A 25136-nucleotide genomic window follows, 5' to 3' on the forward strand; every position below is an offset into this window, starting at 1 on the left:
ATTGTACAAAATTTTGTAAAATCTCTTTATTTTAATTCTGTATGTGTTTGTGTATGTATGTAAGAACAACCAATAGAAGCCTTGTCACTTTTTTTAAAGTAAAAGCCTATTTTAAAAAGAAAAAAATGGGTGTTTTAAGTTGTTTTTACCTCATTTCAGAACACATTCTGGGGATCTGAGCTGTATACATTGTAGGCCTCCATTAAAAATACTTCATTTTAATTGCACATCTGATTTGTAGAATTTGAGATTTTTTCATGTGTAAAAACTAGAGAAAGCACCTGTATAGGACAGTAAACTTGTACTCTCTTATTTTCATCTGTACCAGTAACTACATTGCCACAACTTTTATATCCTGTTTGAAAATAGACACATTAAAATCATATAAAGTGGGCTGGGCACAGTGGTTTATGCCTGTAATCCCAGCACTTTGGGAGGCCAGGGCGGGCGGATCACTTGCGGCCAGGAGTTCGAGACCATCCTGGCTAACATGGTGAAACCCCATCTCTACCAAAAATACAAAAAATTAGCCAGGCGTGGTGGCGGGCACCTGTAATCCCAGCTACTCAGGAGGCTGAGGCAGGAGGATCGTTTGAACCCGGGAGGCAGAGGTTGCAGTGAGCCAGTATCGCACCATTGCACTCCAGCCTGGGCAACAAGAGTGAAACTCCGTCTCAAAAAATAAAATAAAAATAAAATCATATAAAGTGGAAATGCTTTGCCTCTTAGAGGTAAAAATGGACCCCTTTAAAAAATATTCTAAATACAATTTGCCATACTTTTTGTGTATATCTAATTCCGTTCCATGTTTTATCATATAAGATATGTGTCTGGACCTTTTTTCAAAAACAGCATGGTATATTAGAAAAAGCACAGTTTTCAGATTTACAAGATCTCAGTACTAATCCTGTTACCAATACTTATCGACTTCATGACCTTCAGCTAAAATACTATATATACCTCTTTGTGGCTAGTTTTCTTTTGTATAAAATTAGGACTACTAAATACCTACTGACTTACCTGCCTAGTTGGGATTAAGAAGGCTAATTGAGCTATTCTGGTAAAAGGCCTGGCACAGGAGGTAACATGGAATAGTTACTCGCTGTTTATGCCTCTCCTTCCAAAGCCTTTCTCTTATACTCACCAAGCCAGCCTTCTTTGGACAGGGGTTCAACAACCCACATCATTGTTTTGCTCAGCAGTGTTTCCTGTTTGGACCACACTGCCCTGCTTCCTCTGCCTGTAGCCAGTGATTAGTTTTTATTTCCTCTCTTATTTAAAGGAAATAAACAGCATATATGTATAAGAATCTCTTAGTAATCAGTAGAACTTTAACTACGCATATGTTAGATTCCTGTTACCAGTCACAATTGTGTCATTCCTACCCCTTTTTCTGGATCTTTCTTTTCACTAAATATATTTTTTCCTTTAGGGTTTATTTACTGTTGCACTAGGGCTGTTAAGGGAAGTGAGCTTCCTCTTCCAGTGTCACTGACTTTCTAGGACAGAATGTATGTCCAGTAAGTGACACCAAAAGGATTCTCACAGAATAATGCCAAATCTATGGGCTTCAAAAGTTGTTCTGTTCTCTGTTGGGTTGTCTGACATAGAAAAAGGCATTGCAGCAAAAGTTGAGAAAAATAACTATGTGAGGAGTATATCGGAGGAGGAGGAAGAGGAGACAGAAGAGAAAGGAAATGAAGGGATAGGAGAAGTGAAGTGGAGTGGGGGAAGAGACAAAACGTTCAGAGCATTCTTGCAAAGAAAAGCCAGTAAGGAGTTTTCTTACACGGAAGAAAGACGAGATTAGAGTAAGGCTCTGCTCCTCAATTTAGACTAATAGTATCGGTAGCTTTCACTTTGTTATAAGCTTTTATAGTCCTATATTAGACCATTTACCATACATTACCCTGTTGAATCCTCAAGGTAGGTATTATATGCTACTCACTAGTTAATATGACCTTGGTTAAGTTGTAAGCCTCTCTTGCTTCAGTTTCTTGTTAGAGAAAATACTTCATGCCTCAAAGACATGGTTGTGAGAATTCAGTTAGGGAATGTATGGAAAGCCCTTAGACTAGTTAACGACTGTGATTACTGTTGTGAAGAAATTGAAGCTCATAGAGGTTAAAAAAAATTGCCAAATATTACATAGCTAGCAAGTAGCTGAATTGGAATTTCATTCAGTCATACTGACAGTGGTCTTTTCATATTCTTTACTGCCTCTTGGGAGTTGCCAAAGTAAGATTTTACCATGGATATTTATGATGAAGCACTGTTCTTTAAAGTATGGTGATTTCTATCTCAAAACTTAAAGGAAATCAAAGTTTCAGTGAAAAAAATGTCCTTCAACTGGGTCACCAGTGACTTTGACAGTGACTTTGATACATGCACTTTACATAGAATAATAGAAAAATGTTTCTTAACCTCTACTAATTCTCTTGCTGGTCCACATCAGCCATCCGATTTGTCTGTCTTTACCTTCTGTAATGTTTTATTACCCAGGCTTTTACCTCTGGAAATTCTAATATACACATTGGAGGAAGATCATGTAGTTGCCATTCAGGAGTCTAGAAGATGAGGGAAAGAGTGACTGGGAGGGCACAGAAGAGCCAGCACTGTTTGTCTCTTTGGTAAGCCGAGGTGAAGGAAAGGGAAGCCAGTGGAGGAAAGAGGCCAGAACATTCTATGATCCCTTCTGTTTCCATCCTCACTGGGTTCTTCTCTGATCACCTCTCATGAGCAGTTTTTGGTTATGATCAGGGCGGTGCAGAGAGGGAAGGAAGCATTTCCAAATGCAACTGACTTGTTATGTATTTTGTGAAATACCTCCGCCTCACTGCTCTGTGAGACTGGCAGGAAAATAATACTTTTGATATGCTGTTTTATTTATCTACAGTCTGTCATGATATACTTTGATGTAAGTTTTTAATTTTGCTTCAGCTCTCAGCTCCTCTTGCCGTTACAGCTCAGGGTCAGCAATGAGGTTAGCCACAGTAGCACAAAACAATTTCCTGTTTGTACAGCCCAGGTAACATTTGGATGAGGATTAAATTTTACCACATTTTCTACTAGCCCAAGCCTATTATTTCTAATGAGTTTTAAATTGCTTCAAGAACATGTATTTCAAAACTTAGTGCTACGATCCGTTCAGCCTGAGCAACTTAATAAAAGAAATTTCTTTCTTAAATTTTTGGTTAAAATGTTGCATGCAGTGTAATAAATGTTATTACTTTGGAAACCTACTTCTCAGTTTTAAGAACTGGATGATTTTTATGTTCAATTTCCATTTGTCTAATCTTTCCTTCTCTTTGCCTCTGGGTCCTGGTATCTTTAGTGACATCTGTTGGTTGAAGAGTGCACAGAAGGGAGAAATAATGATTGTTTTCATAAGACTGGCCAAAATAGAACTGCCTTCATTCTTTCCTTAGGTACCTGATTTAAGAACGCAATATATAAAGATTCTAAACTTTAAAAATGGATAGTACAAGCTGTGATTATTCACTATCATAAGAATTTACATCAGGATTCTTTTAAGCAGTATATGCTCTGGGTGTATGTAAGGTATAACTTAATATGCATAAATTGAATTTGTAAAGTGGTATACAAGCCACTGTTATTCGTCACCACCTAGGTAATAGGCCATTGGTTTTCACCCTTGGTTTTGCAGAGCTGTAGAGGCCTGTGAAAGTGCCACAGCAGCCCTCCAGAAAAAGGGGGAAAGAGGACCACTTTGCCACCTTGACCAGAACCACCCAGCTATGTAGTTACACTAGACTTGTTCGTAAAAGCTATCACCTGTTAGGACTTTTTTTTAAAAAGAGGCTGAAAATCACTTGCATGTACTATTAGAAGTGTTGTAAGAATGGAAGATTAAGATTGTATACAGGCATACTTCTTTTTGTTGTACTTTGCAGATACTGTGTTTTTTATAAATTGAAGGTTTGCAGCAACCCTTCATGGAGCAAGTATATCAGTGCCAGCATATGATTTCTTTGTGTCTCTGAGTCATATTAATAAATGTGTATTCTGACTGCTCTGCTTTGGCCATTCCCCATCTCTTCCCTTCTCCTCCCCCCTCCCTATTCTCTGACACAGCAATATTGAAATCAGGCCAATGAATAACCCTACAATGGCCTACAAGTATTCAAGTGAAAGGAAGAGTTGTACATGTCTCACTTTAAATCAAAAGCTAGAAATGATTAAGCTTAGCGAAGAAGGCATGTCAAATGCTGAGACAGGTCAAAAGCTAGGCCTCTTGCACCAAACAGCCAAGTGGTGAATGCAAAGGAAAAGCTCTTGAAAGAAATTAAAAATTCTACACTAGCAAACACACAAATGATAAAAAAGTGAAACAACCTTATTGCTGACATGGAGAAGGTTTTAGTAGTCTGAGATCAAACCAGTCATAATATTCCCTTAAGGCAAAGCCTAATCCAGAGCAAGGCTCTAACTCTGTTCACTTCTATGAAGGCTAAGAGAGGTGAGGAGGCTACAGAAGAAAAGTTGGAAGCTAGCAGAGGTTGGTTCATGAGGTTTACAGAAAAAGGCCACCTCCATAACATCAAAGTGCAAGGTGAAGCAGCAAGTGCTGATGGAGAAGCTGCAGTGAGTTATCATGAAGATCTAGCTAAGATTCATTTTGATGAAGGTGGCTACACTAAGCAACATTTTTCACGGAGACAAAATGCTATTGGAAGAAGATGCCATCTAGGACTTTCACAGCTAGCGAGGTGTAAAGTCAATGCTTGGCTTCAAAGGACAGACTGACTCTCTTGTTAGGGGTTAATGCTGACGGTGACTTGAAGTTGAAGCCAATGCTCAGTTTACCATTTTGAAAATCCTAGGGCCTTTAAGAATTATGCTAAATCTACTCTGCCTGTGCTCTAGAAATATAGCAACAAAGACTGGATGACGGCACATCTGTTTACAGCATGCTTTACTGACCACTTTAAGCCCACTGTTGAAGCCTACTGCTCAGAAAAAGATCCCTTTCAAAAGGTTACCGCTCACTGACAGTGCACCTCGTCACCCAGGAGCTCTGATGGAGATGTACAAGGAGATTAATGTTGTTTTCATGTCTGCTAACACAACATGCATTCTGCAGCCCATGGATCAAGGAGTAATTTTGACTTTCAAGTCGTATTACATCAGAAATACATTCTGTAAGGCTGTAGCTGCCATAGATAGTGATTCCTCTGATGGATCTGGGCAAAGTAAATTGAAAACCTTCCAGAAAGGATTCACTATTCTAGATGCCATCAAGAACATTTGTGATTCACAGGAGGAGGTGAAAATCAATATTTAGCGGGAGTTTGGAAGAAGTTGATTCCAACCCTCATGGGTGACTTTGAAGAGTTCAAGACTTCAGGGGAGAAATTAACTGCAGATGTGGTTGAAACAGCAAGAGACCTATAATTAGAAGTGGAGACTGAAGATGTGACTGAACTGCTGCAGTCTCATGATAAAACTTGAATGGATGAGGAGTTGCTTCTTCTGGATGACCAAAGAAAGTGGTGTCTTGAGATGGAATCTACTTGTGGCAAAAAGCTTTAAAATATGACATAACCTGAGTTGATAAAGTGGCAGCAGAGTTTGAGAGGATTGACTCCAATTTTTAAAGAAGTTCTCCTGTGGGTCAAATGCTAACAAACAGCATTGTATGCTACAGAGAAATCTTTTGTGAAAGGAAGTCAATTGATGCAGCAGATTTCATTGTTGTCTTATTTTAAGAAATTGCCACAGCCACCTCAACCTTTGCCCACTACCCTGATCAGTCAGCAGCTATCAACATCAAGACCAGCCTTCCACCAGGAAAAAGATTACAACTCACTGAAGGCTCAGATGATTGCTAGCAATTTTTAGCAATAAAACATTTTTAATTATGATATATACATTATTATTTTAGGAACAAGGTTGTTGCACACTTAACAGACTACAGTACAGTGTAAACTTTTATATGCACTGAGAAACCAGAAAAAAAAAAAGTGTGACTAACTGTATTGGAATATTTGCTTTATTGTAGTGGTCTGGAACTGAACTCACAATATTTCCAAAGTGTGCCTATAGTTATGTATAAATGATACTTATGTATAAATGATTACAAGAAGATAGCTAAATAATTCATTGGTCTTGAAATAACTAGAGAGTTAATAAAATATCACCAAAAAATAACAGTTCTCGAGAGAATAGATTGTCCAGGAACTATGGATATGGTCTTCGATCTTGTCAGTTGGTTAAGGCATATAATAACAAAGTAGCAGAGTAAGGTTCACAGAAGTCTTGTGGACACAGTGGAATGATCAACACCTTGGGATCCCAAAATCAGGATCAGGTGGCTTACAAAGCAAGGCCTTCAGGATGATAGCTGAACACATGCTTAGATTTCAGTGGATTCCTTCATCCATGCACCTAACATTTGTTGAGCATTTACTTTTTTGTTGTTTTTTTTTGTTTTGTTTTTTTTTTCAGTCTTGCTCTGTCGCCCAGGCTGGAGTGCAATGGCACGATCTTAGCTCATTGCAACCTCTGCCTCCTGGGTTCAAGCAATTCTCCTGCCTCAGCCTCCCGAGTAACTGGGATTATAGGTGCCCGCCACCACGCCTTGCTAATTTTTGTATTTTTAGTAGAGATGGGGTTTCACCATGTTGGCCAGGCTGGTCTCAAACTCCTGACCTCAAGTGATCTGCCCACCTCGGCCTCCCAAAGTGCCAGGATTACAGGCGTGAGCCACTGCGCCTGGCTGAGCATTTGCTGTTAATACGTTTCTGATGCTGTGAGAGATAGGAAGATAAATAAGATGCAGAAGGAAAAAAAAAAAAAAAGAATCCACCTGGGCGCAGTGGCTCACACCTGTAATCCCAGCACTTTGGGAGGCCAGGGCGAGTGGGTCACCTGAGGTTGGGAGTTCAAGAACAGCCTGACCAACATGGAGAAACCCCATCTCTACTAAAAATACAAAATTAGCCTGGCGTGGTGGTGCATGCCTATAACCCCAGCTACTCAGGAGGCTGAGGCAGGAGAATCGCTTGAACCCTGAAGGCAAAGGTTGCAGTGAGCAGAGATCGTGCCATTGCACTCCAGCCTGGGCAACAACAGCGAAACTCCGTCTCAAAAAAAAAGAAAAAAAAGAATCTTACAGATTCTTCCCTTAAGGAACTTAAGTCCAGCAGGGGAGTCGGACAAATGAAGAAAGAATTATGATGTGTTGTGCTATGTGTTATCCTTGAGAAGTATTTAGAGTGCCATAGGAGCCCAGAAGAGATTTCTAGCTGAAACTGGGGGTTTAGAGAAGGCAATATTTCTTGAAGGGAAAAGAATAAGGCTCAGAAGTTTTAGAAGGGCATTTAAAGAAGAGAATAGATTTTACAAAGCACATAAATATAGAACAGCCTGGTTGGTTAGGAAACTTAAGGAATTTCAAAATTGCTGAAGACTAAAGCTAATGTTAAGGAGCTTTAGGCAGTGAGAGACGACCAGTTAGTTATGTAGTAACTTTTGGGTCAAAGTAAAGAATTACAACTTTAGGCTGGGCACAGTGACTCACACCTGTAATCCCAGCACTTTGGAAGGCCGAGGCGTGTGGATCACCTGAGGTCAGGAGTTCGAGACCAGCCTGGCCAACATGGCGAAACCCCATCTCTACTGAAAATACAAAAAATTAGTCAGGTGTGGTGGCGGGCACCTGTAATCCCAGCTACCTGGGAGGCTGAGGCAGGAGAATTGCTTGAACCTGGGAGGCAGAGGTTGCAGTGAGCTGAAATTGCACCTTTGCATTCCAGCCTGGGCGACAGAGCAAGACTCTGTTAAAAAAAAAAAAAAAAAGTATTACAACTTTATCCTTAAAGATATACATTCTTTAAGGAAAATACTGGATGGTATGACCATATTTACATTTTTGAGAAACCACTTTGATAGCGTTGTGGTAGGTGAATTATTTGGTGTAAAGCTAGATGAGAAAGGAACAGAATTAGGCTTTTTTTGGTTTTGTTTTGTTTTTTTGTTGAGACAAGATCTCACTCTGTCACCCAGGCTGGAGTGCAGTGTCATGATCATAATTCACTGAACCCTCGAAGTCCTGGGCTCAGGTGATCCTCCTGCCTCAACTTCCTGAGTAGCTGGGACTACAGGCACGTACCACCATGCCTGGCTTTTTTTTTTTTTTTTTTTTTTTTTTTTTTGTAATTTTAAGTCGAGATAGGGCCTCACTATGTTGCCCAGGCTTTTCTCAAAACTCCTTACCTCAAGCAATCCTCCGCACTCAGCCTCCCATAGTCCTTGGATCACAGGCTTGAGCCACCACGCCTGGCCAGAATTGTTATTTAAATTAGCATACAATCTTAGTAGACATAAAATTATGTCTACCTTTCCTATCTCAACATGATTCCCTCCTATATGATAATGTGATTTTACAAAATTTATATTATCACACAAAGAAAAGTATACCAGTTCTTGGGAATTTATAGAATCTTGTGTACTGTTTTGTACCAAATACTACTCTAAGACTATACGTAGGATCCTTGCCATCTTCAATATAGTTTTCTTTTTGTTAATATTCAGTCTGGGACAAGACATTCCCCAATACCTAATTCTGTTGTTTGCACATGAGATCACTCAAGAAGTGGTTGCATCTGACTGAGAGACTAGAAGTAGGTTTTGCTGGTAGCTACCAGTTAACAATTGTGCGTCTAGTTGAAATTCCTTTCAACAAATAAGAAAAAATACATAATTATTTCAAAATAAACTCTGTAAGCTTTAAATACTGGGAATTTATTTTTTTTTCTTTTTGGTTACTTGGTATGGCTCCATGGAAAAGCTAGAATTATAAAAATGTCCATAACCTTTATAAACTCATTTCTATTTTTCTTCTAATGTTGGAAATGATCTAATAAAGGAAATAATCTAATGATAGAGGACAGCTAACTACAGCTAAAGATCCTTGATGTTACATTATTCATAATAGTGAAAAATGGGAATACAAACAAAATGCTACAAATAGCAAAATGCTTGAAATAACATAGGATATATCAGTTCAATGGAATAAATTGCAACCATTAAAAATTATCTTTTAAGATTACCTAGCTTATGGGAAATATAAATAATACCATGTAAGGGTAGAATTCAAATTTCACCTATGCTCTAGGTAATGTTAGACTTCTATATATGTGGCAACAATTGAAAGAAAACAGAAACTTCAAAATAGTTTGAAATATTGAGGTTAAAAGTTAATGTTTTTAAGATTTTTATATCTACTAATATGCTTATAAAATAACCTATACAAAATCTTTTATTCAAAAAAGGTAGTGAATCATACTTAAATTTGTAATTAAATTATTGGACAACATTACTCTGAGAGTTCAGAAACAAAATTACATCAGTGCTGAAATTCCATCTTCTATGTCAGCAACTTATGCTGTAAAGTTAAGGAAGGTATGGAACCACCATAAGCATACAGCCTGGGGTCCACTTGTACTACCTTGTCTTTTTCTATCATGTTTTTCTGTACCTATCACTTTCTTTCTCATCTTTTTTCAGGCAAAATAATTTTTTTTTTCTTTTCTCTAACTATAAAATAATATACCCATGGGGGGAAAAAAATCCAGCAATGTTATTTCAAAATAAATTCTGTAAGCTTTAAATTTTTCATTTTTCACTTGGTACAGGAAAAGAAAACCCCCCCCCCCCGCATTCATCACCCAAAGTTAACCATTATTAACAGTTTAGTGTATGTGCCCTTCTATGCTTTTTATGTGTACATATACACATATTTTCCCAAAAGCGATATCATAATATACTTGCTAGTCTGTAATTTGTTGTTTTTTATTTATATTATGGTCATTGTTCTATGTTAACATATATAAATCTACCTCATCTTTTTAAATAGCTGCAAAATATTCCATTTTATCGTCATACTATAATTTATTAATCGCCTTTAGCTGAACATCTGCTTTTCCATTATCATACATGGTGCTTCAGTCAATAACTTTGTACATTCAGCTTTGTGAGTTTCAGTCATTCATTCAACAAATGTGTAATAAGAACAGCAGGTGCTGTTCCAGGTTCTTTGGATACCTCAGTGGGCAAACCAAAAAAGAAATTAACTAGTAATTAGAAGGTAGGCTGGGCGCAGCTGCTCATGCCTGTAGTCCTAGCACTTTGGGAGGCTGATGCAGGATTGCTTGAGCCCAGGAGTTTGAGACTAACCTGGGCATCACTGTGAGACCCCGTCTCTATAAAAAAAATTAGAAAAGTAAGAGAAGGTAATAAGTGCTATTAAAAAAGAAAGAAAGAAAGAAAATAGATTAGGATAAGGGGGCATATAAGTCCCAGAGAGTGAAACGACAGAAACTCTAATTCACTGCTGGTAGAACGCAGAATGGCGCAGCCACTTTAGAGGACAGTTTGGCAGCTTCTTATGAAACTAAACACAGTCATTGTACGATCCAGTAATCATGCCCCTTGGTATTTATCCAAAGGCATCGAAAACTTATGGTCACACAAAAACATGCACACTGATACTTATAGCAGCTTTATTCTCAATTGCTAAAACTGATTTTTTTCAATAGGTGAGTGGATAAATAAACAACAGTACACCCAGACAATGGAATGTTATTCAGCACTAAAAAAAAATAAATAAAGCTATAAAACTACAAAAAGATATGTAGGAACCGCAATGCCTCTTACTGAGTGAAAGAAGCCAATCTGAAAAGCCTTACATACTGTATAATCCCAACTACGTGACATTCTGGAAAAGGGAAAACTATGAAGACAGTAAAAGCTCAGTGGCTGCCAGTGGTTAGGGGATAGTGAAGGATGAATAGGCAGAGCAGAGGATTTGGGGGCATTGAAACTCTGTGTGATACTATAATGGTGGATGCATGTTCATTATACATTTGTCCAAACCCATAAAAGGTACACCACCAACAGTGAACGCTGATGTAAACTATGACATTGGCTGATAATGATATGTCAATATAGGTCCAGATTGTAACAAATGCACCACTCTAGTGGGGGATGTTGATAGTAGGGAAGCTGTGCATGTGTGGGGGCAGGAGATGTATGGTAATCGCTGTACCTCTCTCTCAGCTTTGCTGTGATCCTTAAACTCCTTATTGTAAAAAAAAAAAAAAAAAAAAAAAAAAAAAAAAAAACACATCTTAAGTACCAGGGATTTAGGGACATGTTGCATTATTAGAGTGGTCAAGGTAGGTCTCATTGAAAATATGATATTTGAATAAAGACTTCCAGTAAATGAGGGAGTTAGTCACGTGGATTCCTTGAAGACCAGTCTAGGTTGAGGAAACAGCAAGTGGTAGAGTCTTAGGGCGGGAGCGTATCTAGCTTGTCTGAAGGGCAGCAAGGAGGTCAGTAGCTGAAGCAGATTGAACAAAAGGGAGAGTAGTAGCAAGAACAGTATCATATAAGGCCTGTAGCCCACTAACATCACTTTAACTCTAAATAAAATAGAGGGCCTCTAGAACATATTGAGCACAGGAATGACATGACCTGACCTAAGTTTTTAAAAAATTACTCAGGCTGCTATATTAAGGATAGACTATAGAGGATTAAAGGTATAAGCAGGGAAGTCAGATAGGACAATATTGCAGTAATTCAGGCAAAGTTTGATACTGGCTTTGAACAAAGTAATAGCAGTGGGAGTGGTCAGATTCTGGATATATTATGAAAGCAAGACAAATCAAATTTCTTGATTCATTGGGCGAATGGTAGGACAGAAAAAATGTAGTCAAGAGATTTGAGCACAAGCAACTAGAAAGAAGTAGTTGCCATCAGCTGAGATGGAGAAGGCTAAGATGGGTGTGGGGGACCAAAGTTCCCTTTTGGTTATGTTGAATTTGAGATGTCCATTAATACCCAAGTAGAGATGTTGAATGCCAATATGGATTTTTGATTCTGGAGTTTGGAAAATAGGTCTAGGGAGTCCTTTGACTCATAGATATTTAAAGCTGCAGAACTAGGTAAGAACTAGGAATGAGTGTGCATGCTTCATCAGCACACCTACTACAACTAGGGGTGAGTGTAAATATAGAGGAAGACTTAGGTTTGAGCTCTGGTGCACTCCAATGTTGGAAGGTAAGAAAGAAGAAGGAACTGGCAAAGAAGAGTGAGAAGGAGCGAACACTGAAGAAAATCAAGAGAATGTGTCTTGGAAGACGAGGTAGTCACCTATGACCTATCGAAAGCTGCCAGTCAGTCAAGTAAGATGAAGGCTAAGAGTCAGCCATTAACATTTAGCAACCAGAAGTCACTAGTAACCTTGAAAAGAGCACTTTGAGTGGAGCGGGCATAAAAGAGAATGAGAAGAGAAGAAATGGAGACAATGAATTGAGCAATATCTAGCAGGGGAAGTAAGGCCAAGAGAAGTTTTTGCATGTGTCTTTTTTTTTTTTTTCATGGAAGAGACAATAGTGTGACTTGTGTTCTGATGAGAATGAGCCAATAGCAAACAAACAAACAAACAAGATTGCATATAGAGAAGGGCAAAAATTGTTGGTGTCTTGTCCTTAAGCACATAAGAGAGAGGAGATGGGAACTAGTTGGACATGTTGAGGGATTGACTTTTACTAAAGACAGTATATGTGAGTGCAAATGCTAGTAGAAAGGTATAAATGGTAGGGAATATTAGTATTAGAATATAGAAATTGATGTACACACACACACATATTTTTTCAAGATGGGGTCTCACTGTCATCCAGGCTGGAGTGCAGTGGTGTGATCATGGCTCACTGCAGCTTCAGCCTCCTGGGCTCAAGTGATCCTCCCACCTCGGCCTCCCAAGTAGCTGGGACTAATGATGCATGCCACTACACCTGGCTAATTTTTTGTAGAGATGGAGTTTTGCCATGTTGCCCAGGCTGATCTCAAGCTACTGGACTCAAGTGATCCATCCGCTTCAGCCTCCCAAAGTGCTGGGATTACAGATGCAAGCCATTTCACCCAGCCTTTTTAAAATATTTTTAATAAGTGTCACCAAATTGCCTTCTAGAATGGTTATACTAATTTTATATTCCCAACAATTTTTTATTTTTCTAAATCCTTATCAACACTGCATTGTGTTATCTTTTTTAATCTGAAAGGGAAATATTATATTCCCTCCAGTCTTTGCAGCTTCAATTCTGTCCCACACCATTTATGTCCGAGACCTTGCTGGTTTGCAGAGAGACAAGAGTGGGTTGAGTGGCCTGAAGTAAAGGAATGTCAGCAAGTTGCAGTTCTCTTTGCATAACTGCTCCTTCCAATGATAAGTGAAGACATTCAGCCTGTACAGTTGTCAGCTAGCTATCAAATTCACTTTAAAATTTTAGAGATTAAAAGAGAAAAAGAAAAGGTAAATCAATGTGATTGATTGCTTTGTAAGCCAAGAAATAACATTGTTTATACTGTTAGTTTTTCCTGGTATAAGATACTACGGTGGTATATCTTATCCCTTGCATCACTTTTCTAAGTATTTTGAGGCGTAGCAAATTGGTGGAATGGGAAGCAAATAGCAAAACTGTAATCCCCTGCAGCTAATTCTCTATTGAAGAAACACAAGAGGCTGTCAAATGATAGAGTATTGACCTTACTTTGAATTGTGTAAATGAAAAGAACTAGAGGGAAGTGACATTATTTTATACCGTGCACACTCAGCTTCACCTCCTCCTCTTTTTGGGGCTATAGTTCCTCCAAATGTGAACTTACAGGAAAAAAAAACTGAGCCCCAAGTACTGTGTATTGTCATAGTTTACATTTATAGAGCACTGTGCCAGCTACTTTACATATGCTGTCTCCTTTACTCCACGTAAGAGCCTTGTGAATTATAGGTGTTATTATCCTCATTTTGTAGATGAGGAAACTGTGAAGTACACAAGTTAATAATCTGCTCAGATACTTAGATAGTAAGGAAAGATCTAGGATTCAGGCCAGGTCAGTATGAGTCAAAAGCCCACACTGTAAATCAGTACCTTCTGTACTATATGTTTATCTTCTGTTACAATATTACCTTATTATGTAGTTCTCCAGCTGAGGCCTGTGAAAGAAAGCCATTCTTCTTTGGGTAATGGGAGTCTCTTCTGAAGAGGAAGACATCCTGGAGTCAGTCACTCAGCAAAAAGGATGGGTCTCAGGAGAAAAAATAATTTAGAAAAAATAATTTAAAAAAAATACACCTGAGAGTCGGTCGCAGATGAGCAGGAGATGTGACATCTTCCTATGTGTATCTCTCTTTAAAAGTACATCTTGAAAGTTGTCTAGAAGGGTACTTCTGAGTGCTGGAAGCTAATAACAACAACAAAGTCCTCTCCGTGAAGGACAGAGAGTGGAGGTGAAGAAGGAGAACCCCAAGCAGTTCTCTTAAGCTATTAATGAGGAAAATATTTCTAATAAGCCAAATTATGTAGATCAGGAATTATCTGTGCTCATTTCCTAGTTGTTTTCCCTCATTATTTAATGAGATTTGTTATACTGCTGCAGCAAGTACAAGAGTAAGAATGGGAATTCCATAGTACTTGTGCCTCCATTCCCCGTTATTGCCTTTGGCCAGGTTAACCATTCAATTCACAGTATTCTTTTCCCCTGAGCCCCAACATAGCCTCAGCATCTATCTTACCCAGCTTAAGGATGTTACAGTATCTTTTTCCCCTCCCCAAATTATGGCAAATGTACTCAGTGGGAAACAATTAGAGTTTTTCCTTTTAGTTCTAGCCTTTGAAAGTCTGTTTTATTTCAGTAAAGTATGATTTATTTGTGTGCTGCTACAGTAGTACCAAAGTAGCAGCTGTTACTGGTTTTAGTAGCTGCTAACCTGGCAATGCCATCATCTCCTAGCTGTCCATCAGTGCAATGTAGATCTCCCTCTTAGGAAGGAAATGCTGACAAGGAAGGAATAGAACTTTCTAGGTGTGGAGTGGAGCAGGGAGGACAAGGAGGGATGTCATACCTAGAGAGGAAGATCAAAAGCAAACCTAAGCCCTGTCACTTTTGTTTATACTAATGTGAATCTAACTCCTAGATTTTCAGCTTTTTGAGGGCAGGATCAACAATTTCAGTAAGTATTGCTGAATAATACATATTGAATAAAGCTGCATTCCAGTAAATAAATGGATAACATGGCCAAGCCTTCTTTTCCATGGTCTTTTATTATCACCATGGAATGCCGAGGCACTTGAGCAAAATGAGGTAGTTTCCTATTTCAGAAGTATTCATCATTCTACTGTTGCAAGGTCAAAATAGTATATTAATTACTGTCTTAACCCATTTATGCCTGGTCTTCATTATTAAGACGCTAAGCTTGTGGGAGTTATTTGTATCCTACTGCTCAAGGTCATCGCCAAGGTCTGATTTTTCACACAAAAAAATTTGCAACCTTCGGCATAAATGGGTTAATACAGATGTATCTGACATAGTCCAAAAGGCAGGACATATATGCCAAATTGCAATATTAACATAGAGATAACAGTTATGATTCTAAATAATATTTCTTGATGATAGATTATGCAGTCCTTTACAGATTTGTTTTCCCAATCAGGCAGTTCTTGGCCTGCCTATTTCATCTGTTGCTACAGAATATAGGACCTTTCCTTTCCCTCTAAGGATATCAACATAAAAAGGCCCCAAAAGTTTTCTCACTTTTACCCTGGCCTTCCCAACAAACACAAAACCAGTGAAAATTACCAAAATTACCCTAGCTCTTTTCATCACATGGGTATACAGTGCTGTTCTTTCTTGGGAAAGGGAAGGAGGGAAAATGTCTAACCTTGGTTTAAATTGAATTTGAGGCAAAGGTAGAAAAACAGTGGTTTAGAACTGTTCTTTTCTGAAGTACCTGGCTTTCTTAGACCTTCATGCCTTTGCACTTCATCTACCCAGAGTACACTCCTCTGTTTACAAGTCCATGTGGCAACTTCAGTTATCCTTCAAACTTAGCCTGTTCTGTGAAGCCTTTCCCCCTGCCCTCCTGCCAAAGGAAAGTTAGTCTCTTTTTCTGTTCACATAACATCTTGACATACCTCTCTGATGGCATTTGTCACATTGTATGGAATTATTTATTTACAGATCTATTTCCCCCAACGGACTGAACTCCCTCAGGGCAGAGATTTTATTTTATTCATTTGTTTATACTAACACCTCACACATAGTAGCTGTTAAATAAATGCTGTCATATTGAGTTGAATCTTTATGCAACTATTGTTATCTCTCTAAGGTAAGTTACATTGATATCATGAAAGAGGGTACAGAATTTGGTATTGAGTAAATTACCAGATATGCTTCAGCCTTCTAGACAGTGGTTTTGTCATTCAGATATATAAATTATAAGCAAAGTCATATGGACTTCTAAGGCTACACAGAAGAGAATATGCATATGGAAATGCTCCACATACATGGAACAGATCAAGGCAGATCAAGAAGAGGGAACCTTTACCCTGCGCTGGTCCTGTTTTATGCTCTGCTAGAAGTATTGGTCCTTCTTAACCTCTTAGTACACATGTGATTACCATAATATATATATGTCAGTCAAGCTTCAAACCAGGAAAAACAAGCATGATAATACTTTTGGAATGGATAACTTATTTTAGAAATTAGACCTTATACAATCTTAGGCAAAGATGGGGAAATAGGGCCAAAGTGGGGAGTTGGAGGTTCAGGGGAAAAAAATCACTGATCAGCCCTCCTGAAATAATGGCATAGACAAGTTGGAATTTGCAGGGAAATCTAGAAACCAGGCACATTTAGGTGCTAGAGTGGAACTATGAAAGGATTAGGGGTGAGAAGGTAGCTGGTGTTATGGTATAGAAGTCAGTAGAAGGCTGTTGCCTCTGCATAGCTATTGCTTCTGTAAGTGTGCTACCACCTGTTAGGTGGTGGGCTTGGAGATATTGGTCAGCAGGGCTGGTAGTTCTAGACACAAACAGGACAAGGAAGAACAAGGACAAAGTGAAACCGAGCAGCATTTCTACCTGTTACTCTTACCACCTCTAACCACAGCAACCTTTAGAAAGTCATGGCAGCTACTCCACTCCCAGCATCCAAATCTCACACAAATGTCTCTTTTGGCCAATTCTAGCCCACAACCATAAAGGGAAGTGGATTCTAAGAAACTTAATTCTTGTTAGCTAAGTTGACACAGTGTAAGCCACTATATTATACTTCTAAATTTTGTAAATTGAATTTAGTTTCAATTTTAGAAGCAATACTCATTTGACCAGGAAAAAGCAGAGGTAAGAAACATATATTACTTTATATTTTTTTAAAACATTATCAAGTATTGCCTAGTAACATACTTACTAGCACACATTTCAGAAACAGAAATTATTGATTGTAAATGCTAACTACTACAGAAGATTTTAGGGTGATCATACAAACATTTCTTTGTCTTCTGATGGTCAACACAGAATTTAAGTACAATTTTTAAAACAATCATCTCTTGAGATCTTCTGAAGAAGGATCTAAGAAGAAAAAGGAAGTAATATTTACTGTACACTGCACCAAGAACTTCTGTGTGTGTTATTTCATTGAATTCATATACCAAACCTGTGAGGCTCCTAAAAATGAAGTAACTCAAGATCAAATTCGTATAAAAGGTTAAAAATTTGCCGAGAATTTAGGGTAATTTACATCTCAGTCAGGTTATCTTTTTCTCTTGACTTAGTTTTATCCTACTTTTTAAAAATTTTTTACTGACAGGATAACACATAGAGTAAAATGAATAGTCTTAAGAGTACAACTTAATGAAATTTTACATATCTATGTATACATCTGTGTAATCACCATGCAGATAAAAATATAGAGCTTTTCCAATATAAGGATATTGATTTTTCCTTGGGCCTTTTGTACTTCCAGGTAAACTGCCATATGTATTTATATTTTTTATTACAATGAATAAAAAAAATTCTTAAAAATATGCTGGGAGGAAGTGAACATTAGCAGTAAAGTAAAAATGTTAAATAGTGTGTCCCATAACTGCTTTGAATGACATCTACTTATGTCACTTTCTGCTTTTATCCTAAAACAGGTAATCAGATCCTGTCCCTTGGGAGCCTCTCAAAAGATCAGATTTATCCAATGAAACTCAAGGGCATCTCCATCTGCTATTCAGCTCTCAAGTCTGCCTTGTGTGGAAATTATGTCAGCTTTGGCGTCTTCAAGTTGTATGGGGACAACCATTTTGACAATGTACTCCAGGCTTTTGTCAAAATGCTGCTGTCAGTGTCCCACAGTGACTTGCTAGTAAGCAATCATGCATCATGGGAGTGTTTGTATGAAATGTGAAGTAACACCACCACAGGCCTGGAAGTGTTATAATGAAGCCCAGGGAGTTAGCCTAGAACATTTTATGTTTTAAGACAGCATACTTGATCTAACTTACAGAATTTGGAAAACTATAGTGGCTTTTTTTTTTTAGCATCTCTGCCTGATTATATAGAAACCAATATGTGCCCAATGTAGTAGCACTAATTACTTGAGTAACATAGCCAAATCATGCTTAGGCTTAGTTCAGGCTTTCCCACCTGCTCCCACTCAAGGTTACAAGTAAAATCTGGAAGGCCTTTGTTAGTCAACCTGTGTAAGAAATGCTTCTTGATCTCCTAGTGGACTAGTGCATCATCTTCCACCTTTATAAACTAATCTTGGAATGGCTGCATCTCAAGCCAAAGAGAGGACTTCCTTGTAGTAGAATGGAATGATCATTGAAGGATATGTCTGTTAGACAGAAATTACAGAGTAGAAACTTGAGTCAAATCAGCCATATGTTAAAATCACCTCATCAAAGAGTTACTTCACTACAGTTAAAGTCCACCAAGACAACTGGTATGGTTCCAAGAATTTTTCTCTAATTTTTTTATTCTAATAGTCAAACAAACCTTCAACTCAGTAATTCTCCAACTTGAAGGTGCATAAGACTCTCTTTAACGTGTGTTAAAAATGTACATTTCAGAGCCTACACTAGAGCTTGTCATTTTGTGAGTCTGAAGTGGGGATCAGGAAACTGCGTTTTTAACAAGCACCCCAAGTGATTCCTATTGAGTTGGTCTTAAGATCACTTTAAGAAATGCTCCTCTGGTTTCTCTTTTTTTTTTTTTTTTTTTTTTTTTAGAGGCAGGGTCTTGCTGTGTTTCCCAGCCTGTTCTTAGACTCCTGGGCTTAAGCAATTCTCCTGCCTCAGCCTCCCAAGTAGCTGGAATTACCAGCATGAACCTCCATGCCCAGCTTCTCTAATTTATCTTACAAGTGTGTTTCTTTGATACTGGTTTGGATTGCATTTGAGATTTTTCAGGTATCTTTCTCATGCACTTATCTTTTGCCTGTAGTGTATGGTAAATATTAAGCCCTTTACCAAATTATTATTTAGTTAGATGGATTAGCATTATATTAATACAACAGACTATGGTGCCAAATCCCATTATAACAGCAAATGTCTTTGTGTTTAAAAAACCAACAAAAAAAAGGTTTCCTAGCGACTGTTAAGCACTGTTCAGTGTTACAGTATTCCAATCCAGAAAAATAATTCACACAGTCTTCTAAATATCGTACTGCAGGGATTTTACTTTTAAGTGCTAACCATATAAGGTAAAGAGATCAAGAGATTCCTATCAGAACCCCTTTAAATGCTGGATTGGGACTCATTATGTCATTTGCTCTATATATTTATTGACCTTGTGTTTAAATAAGTTTACAATTTCCAGTATTATAAATGACAATTTTCACTGGACTGTAACATGTATTTTTCTTCTCTGTGGCTTGACATTTAGTATATCTCTGTGTTGTAGCAATACCGGAAACTGAGCCAGTCTTATTATCCACTCCTGGAATGTCTCACTCAGGACCATATGAGCTTCATCATCAACTTAGAGCCTCCTGTACTCATGTATGTTCTCACATCTATCTCAGAGGGACTCACTACTCTTGGTAAGGATCATAGAGGACATTGTTTCCATAGGAAAAACTTGATTATGGGCTTTTAATGTATGTGATTATTGAGACTATCATCCTACAAAGGGGGAAAAGATATTGGGAACCCAAACTGAAAGATTATAATTATTACTTGCAAGTGGGAAAAATGTATTTCTTCATATTTTGATACATAGTCAGTTATGTTTTAATCAGCTTTACTGAGGTATAATTTACATACAATAAAATTCAGTGACTTTAAGTGGATAGTTCAGTGAGTCCTTGTACAAATGTGTACATGTACACAAACATAACCACCGCGACCAATATGTAGCACATTTTTATCACCACAAAAAGCTCCTTTTTTTCCTCCTTCTAATCAATCCCTTCCCCCTACCTCTCACCCCAGGAAACTAATGCTTTCCTCACAATAGTTTTCTTTTCCAGAATTACATTCAAGTGGAATTGTATAATATGAAGTTATTTGCGTCTGGCTTCTTTCATTTAGCATAGTGACTTTGAGATTCATTCATGTTATTTTGAAAATCAATTAGTTTATTCCTTTCTATTGCTGAGTATTATTCCATTGTATGTATTATTAGTTTGTTTATTCACCAGCTGATGGACATTTGGGTTACTTTCATTATTTGACTATTTTGAATACAGCTATTATGAACATTCCTATACAAGTATTTATGTAGGTAAATTTTTTTTATTTCTCTTGGGTACATACCTAGAAGTGGGATTTCTAGGTTATATGCTAAGTGTATTTTTAACATTATAAGAAACTAACAAACTGTTTCCCAGAGTGACAGTGACAGCATTTTGCTGTCACCAACAGTATATGAGGATTCCAGTTGCTCTGTATACTCACTAACATTATTAACATCTTTTTCATCTTAGCCATGATAGTGGGTGTGAAGTAGAATCTTCAAGTTGACTAATCTTTTCTTCTGTGATACCTAATATTCTATTAATACTGTATTTGGGGCTGGGCGCGGTGGCTCAGCCTGTAATCCCAGCACTTTGGGAGGCTGAGGTGGGTGGATCACCTGAGATCAGGAGTTCAAGACCAGCCTGGCCAACATGGTGAAGCCCCATCTCTATTAAAAATACAAAAAAAATTAGCCAGGCATGATGGTGGGTGCATATAATCCCAACTACTCAGGAGGCTGAGGCAGGAGAATCACATGCACCCAGATGCACCCAGGAGGCAGAGGTTGCAGTGAGCCGAGACTGCAACATTGCACTCAGCCTGGGCAACAAGAATGAAATTCTGTCTCAAAAAAAATATTAAAAGATTTTAGCTGGGCACGGTGGCTCATGCCTGTAATTCTAGCATTTGGGGAGGCCAAGGCAGGTGGATCACCTGAGGTCAGGAGTTCAAGTTTAGGTTGGCCAACATGGTGAAACCCTGTCTCTACTGAAAATACAAAAAATTAGCCAGGTGTGGTGGTGTGCGCCTGTAGTCCCAGCTACTCGGGAGGCCAAGGCAGGAGAATCACTGAGGATGCAATAAGCCAAGATCGCACCACTGCACTCCAGCCTGGGCAACGAATGAAACTCCATCTCAAAAAAAAAAAAAAGGAACTGTATTTGTTTTCATTTTAGACATTATATTTTTATTCTCTAGATTATTTTTTATTTATTTATTTATTTTTAGACAGAGTCTGACTCTGTTGCCCAGGCTGGAGTGCAGTGATGCAATCTCATCTTACTGCATCCTCCACCTCCCAGGTTCAAGCAATTATTGTGCCTCAGCCTCCCGAGTAGCTGAGATTACAGGCTTGCGCCATCATACCCAGCTAATTTTTATATTTTTAGTAGAGATAGGGTTTTGCCATGTTGGCCAGGCTGGTCTTGAACTCATGACCTCAAGCGATACACCCACCTCGGCCTCCCAAATCACTGGGATTACAGGCATGAACCCCCATGCCTGGACTTCAATATTTTAATATTGAATTTTTAAATATTTTCCATTTTCCCCTCATCAGGTTTATGTTTTTTTAACATTGATCATATGTATAAGATTTATAATAGGCCAGGCGCGGTGGCTCACGCCTGTAATCCCAGCACTTTGGGAGGCCAAGCTGGGCGGATCACGAGGTCAGGAGATTGAGACCATCCTGGCTAACACAGTGAAACCCCGTCTGTACTAAAAATACAAAAACAAAATTAGCCGGGCTTGGTAGCGGGCACCTGTAGTCCCAGCTACCCAGGAGGCTGAAGCAGGAGAATGGCGTGCACCTGGGAGGCGGAGCTTGCAGTGAGTCAAGATCATGCCACTGCACTCCAGCCTGGGCAACAGAGCGAGACTCTGTCTCCAAAAAAAAAAGATTTTTAATAGCTGTTTTAAGGTCCTTGTCTACTGATGTGATTTCTGGATCTGTTCCTATGGATTTTTCTCCTTATGGGTCATGTTTTTTTCATTCTTAATATAACTTGGTATTTTTGAATGTGTGCCAGACATCATGAATTTTACATATTGAATTTTATTTCTGTGCTAGATTTTGGTTTTTATTTTTTGGAGACAGAGCTTCGCTCTTGTTGCCCAGGCTGGAGTGCAACAGCACAATCTCAGCCCACTGCAACCTCTGTCTCCCGGGTTCAAGTGTTTCTCCTGCCTCAGCCTCCCGAGTAGCTGGGATTACAGGCATGCACCACCACACCCAGCTAATTTTGTTTTTTTAGTAGAGACGGGGTTTCTCCATGTTGGTCAGGCTAGTCTCGAACTCCCGACCTTGGATGATCCTCTTGCCTCAGCCTCCCAAAGTGCTGAGATTATAGGCATGAGCCACTGCACCCAGCCAATTTTGATTTTTTTTATGTGGATTTTATTCTATCCTGCAGTTGAATAACTTTTGGATCAGTTTGACTCATTTGAGATTGGATGGCAACTCTTATTTTGGAGTAACTGGGCCCCACCACTAAAGTGTTAACCTTATGACATTCCAGTGCTCCGTGTGTTATGAAGTTCCTCCACAAATGACTTCCAGCTTGTAATCTTCAGGAATTATTTGGCCTATTGCTTTTCAGTGGTTCTTTACCCAGCCTTGGGAGTTTCTTCTCATACTTTTTTTTTTTTTTTGAGATGGAGTCTCGCTCCATCGCCCAGGCTGGAGTGCAGTGGCATGATCTCGGCTCACTGCAACCTCCGCCTCCTGGGTTCAAACAATTCTTCTACCTCAGCCTCCCAAGTACCTGGGATTACAGGCATGTGCCACCACGCCCAGCTAATTTTTTTGTATTTTTAGTAGAGACAGGGTTTCACCTTGTTGGTCAGGCTGGTCTCAAACTCCTGACCTCAAGTGATCCACCCACCTCAGCCTCCGAAAGTGCTGGGATTACAGGTGTGAGCCATCGCGCCCGGCCTTTTCTCATACTTTTATAAGTCACTGTTCAGACAAACACTGGAGAGGACTCCCTTGGAGAGCTGTAGAACTCTCTTATGTAGGTCCCACACTCTGGTACTCTGTACTACAAGTTTTAGCTGCTTTAGCCTTCCCAGATTTCAACCTTTTATTCTCCAACTCAGTGAGCCTGTTTGGCTTTGTTTGGGTTTTCCCTTTACTAGCCTGCAATCTGGAAACTGCTCTGGGCAGTAAACTTGAGCAATTGTTTTCCTCCTCTCTGGTTTAATGATCCTGTACTGCTTGTTGTACAATAATTGAAAACCATTGTTTCGTATAATTTGTCCTGTTTTCTAGTTGTTTGGCAGGAGGGCAAATTCTCATAGCAGTTAATTCTTCATGGAATAAGAAGAAATTCTGTCTTCTATTATTACAGTTTGGCTGGACATTCTTTTATCTTACATCATAGTAATACTTGAAGATTTTGAATTAGTTTCAGTTAGCTATGTTATTTTCAACATGTGATCTTGTTAAGACTTAGAATCTGCATTTTAACAGACTTTCAAGGGCATCTTGACAAAGTGGCATTACGAAGGGAATACTGAACTTGGATTTAAGTCCCAGCACTACCACTTACTACTTGTGTGACCATGGGCACATGCGGTGTGCCTGCTGCTGTCATAGGTGTTTCATGTGGATACTTGACTCTCTTCATTCTCAGAACCATTTGTATACCAAAAGCTGGTTAGGTACTCTAAGAGCACTCTTTATTCTTATATTCTACTTGGTTGTAAGCTTCTGAAGGGCAGGAACAGTGTCTTACTCACTATTTCCAGCTCCTAGCATTATAGTAAGTGTTCAATAAATATTTACTGAATGCATTAATTAGATATTATTTTCATTATACAGATGAGGTAAGCTGTGGCTCAGAGAGGTGAAACAATTTGCCTAAGATCATAAAACTAATAAGTGAATGACCTAGGAATCATTCAAACTCTAAAACCCCTTCTTCCTCACCACAGTACCCTGCTAGATCTACCTGATAAAGGTCACAGCTTTGACAGCTAGAGGCCTGGTAGAGATGATTTTCTTTGTACATATTGGTGGTTTATCTTCAGCCTCTTGTATTGTTGCAAATTCACATTGTAACCACTGGATAACTCTGGCAGGTGAATTTGGGCCCTGTGTCATCAAGAAAGGGGACTATTTAGAATGTTGAAAGTAACTACTTGAATTTTTCCTTTCCCAACAATGATATATTTTAAAAAGAGGAATTTATTGGTATTGTTTGGACTACAGGCAGGTTTAATTTCTATTGTTGCCTTGATGGAAAAAATAAGGGGGTACAGAAAAGTTGAATCAGTGATAGAGTGATGACTTGCCGAATATTCCAAAAATGATACAAAAAATTTTAGTTAATTTCATTCATTAGCATTTTTAATTTCATGCTATCTTTTTAATCATCCATCCATTCTCTGCCCACCCCAACCCGCAACTCTTATGCACAGACACCAAGCACAGTGTCTTCAAAAAGCTGCTGTTACTAATGGCTCTGAACTCCTTCATTCAGTAATTATCAGTTGTGCATATACTATGTACCAAGTACCTTTCTAAAGCTTGGCAGTACTGAAGGGAACAAGACAGATAAGATTCCTGCTCACATGAAAGCTTGCATTCTAGTCGGAAGAGATAAGCAATAATTGAACAAACAAATACACATGCCAAAAAAATCAAGTCATTATATGCGCTAAACAAAGAATTAAAATGGGGTGGTGGAAAAAGAATAAGTCAGGATGGCTGACTGAAGACATCAGACATCTGCCCTCTCCCAAAAGAAGAACCAAAATTATGAATAGATAATCTTATACCTCGAATAGAACATCTAGAAGAGAAGACTAGAGTCCT

The 25136-nt window shown here is 38.6% G+C and overlaps 1 protein-coding gene across 9 annotated transcripts in view; it reads left to right on the forward strand.

Moving 5' to 3' along the window:
* Window positions 1-25136, forward strand: part of RANBP17 (RAN binding protein 17) — a 442116-nt gene that overhangs the window by 365101 nt on the left and 51879 nt on the right. For all 9 annotated transcript variants that reach the window (XR_010157416.1, XM_001152068.6, XM_054684768.2 and 6 more), the window contains 2 exons: window positions 18005-18219; window positions 19761-19899. Coding sequence is in view for 8 of the 9 variants with exons in the window: in XM_001152068.6 (XP_001152068.2) it covers window positions 18005-18219; window positions 19761-19899 (354 nt within the window). In the remaining variant the exon portion in view is untranslated. The remainder of the gene's footprint in view (window positions 1-18004; window positions 18220-19760; window positions 19900-25136) is intronic.

The sequence above is a fragment of the Pan troglodytes genome, chromosome 4 (genome assembly GCF_028858775.2).
Source record: "Pan troglodytes isolate AG18354 chromosome 4, NHGRI_mPanTro3-v2.0_pri, whole genome shotgun sequence".
NCBI classification, from domain to species: Eukaryota; Metazoa; Chordata; class Mammalia; order Primates; family Hominidae; genus Pan; species Pan troglodytes.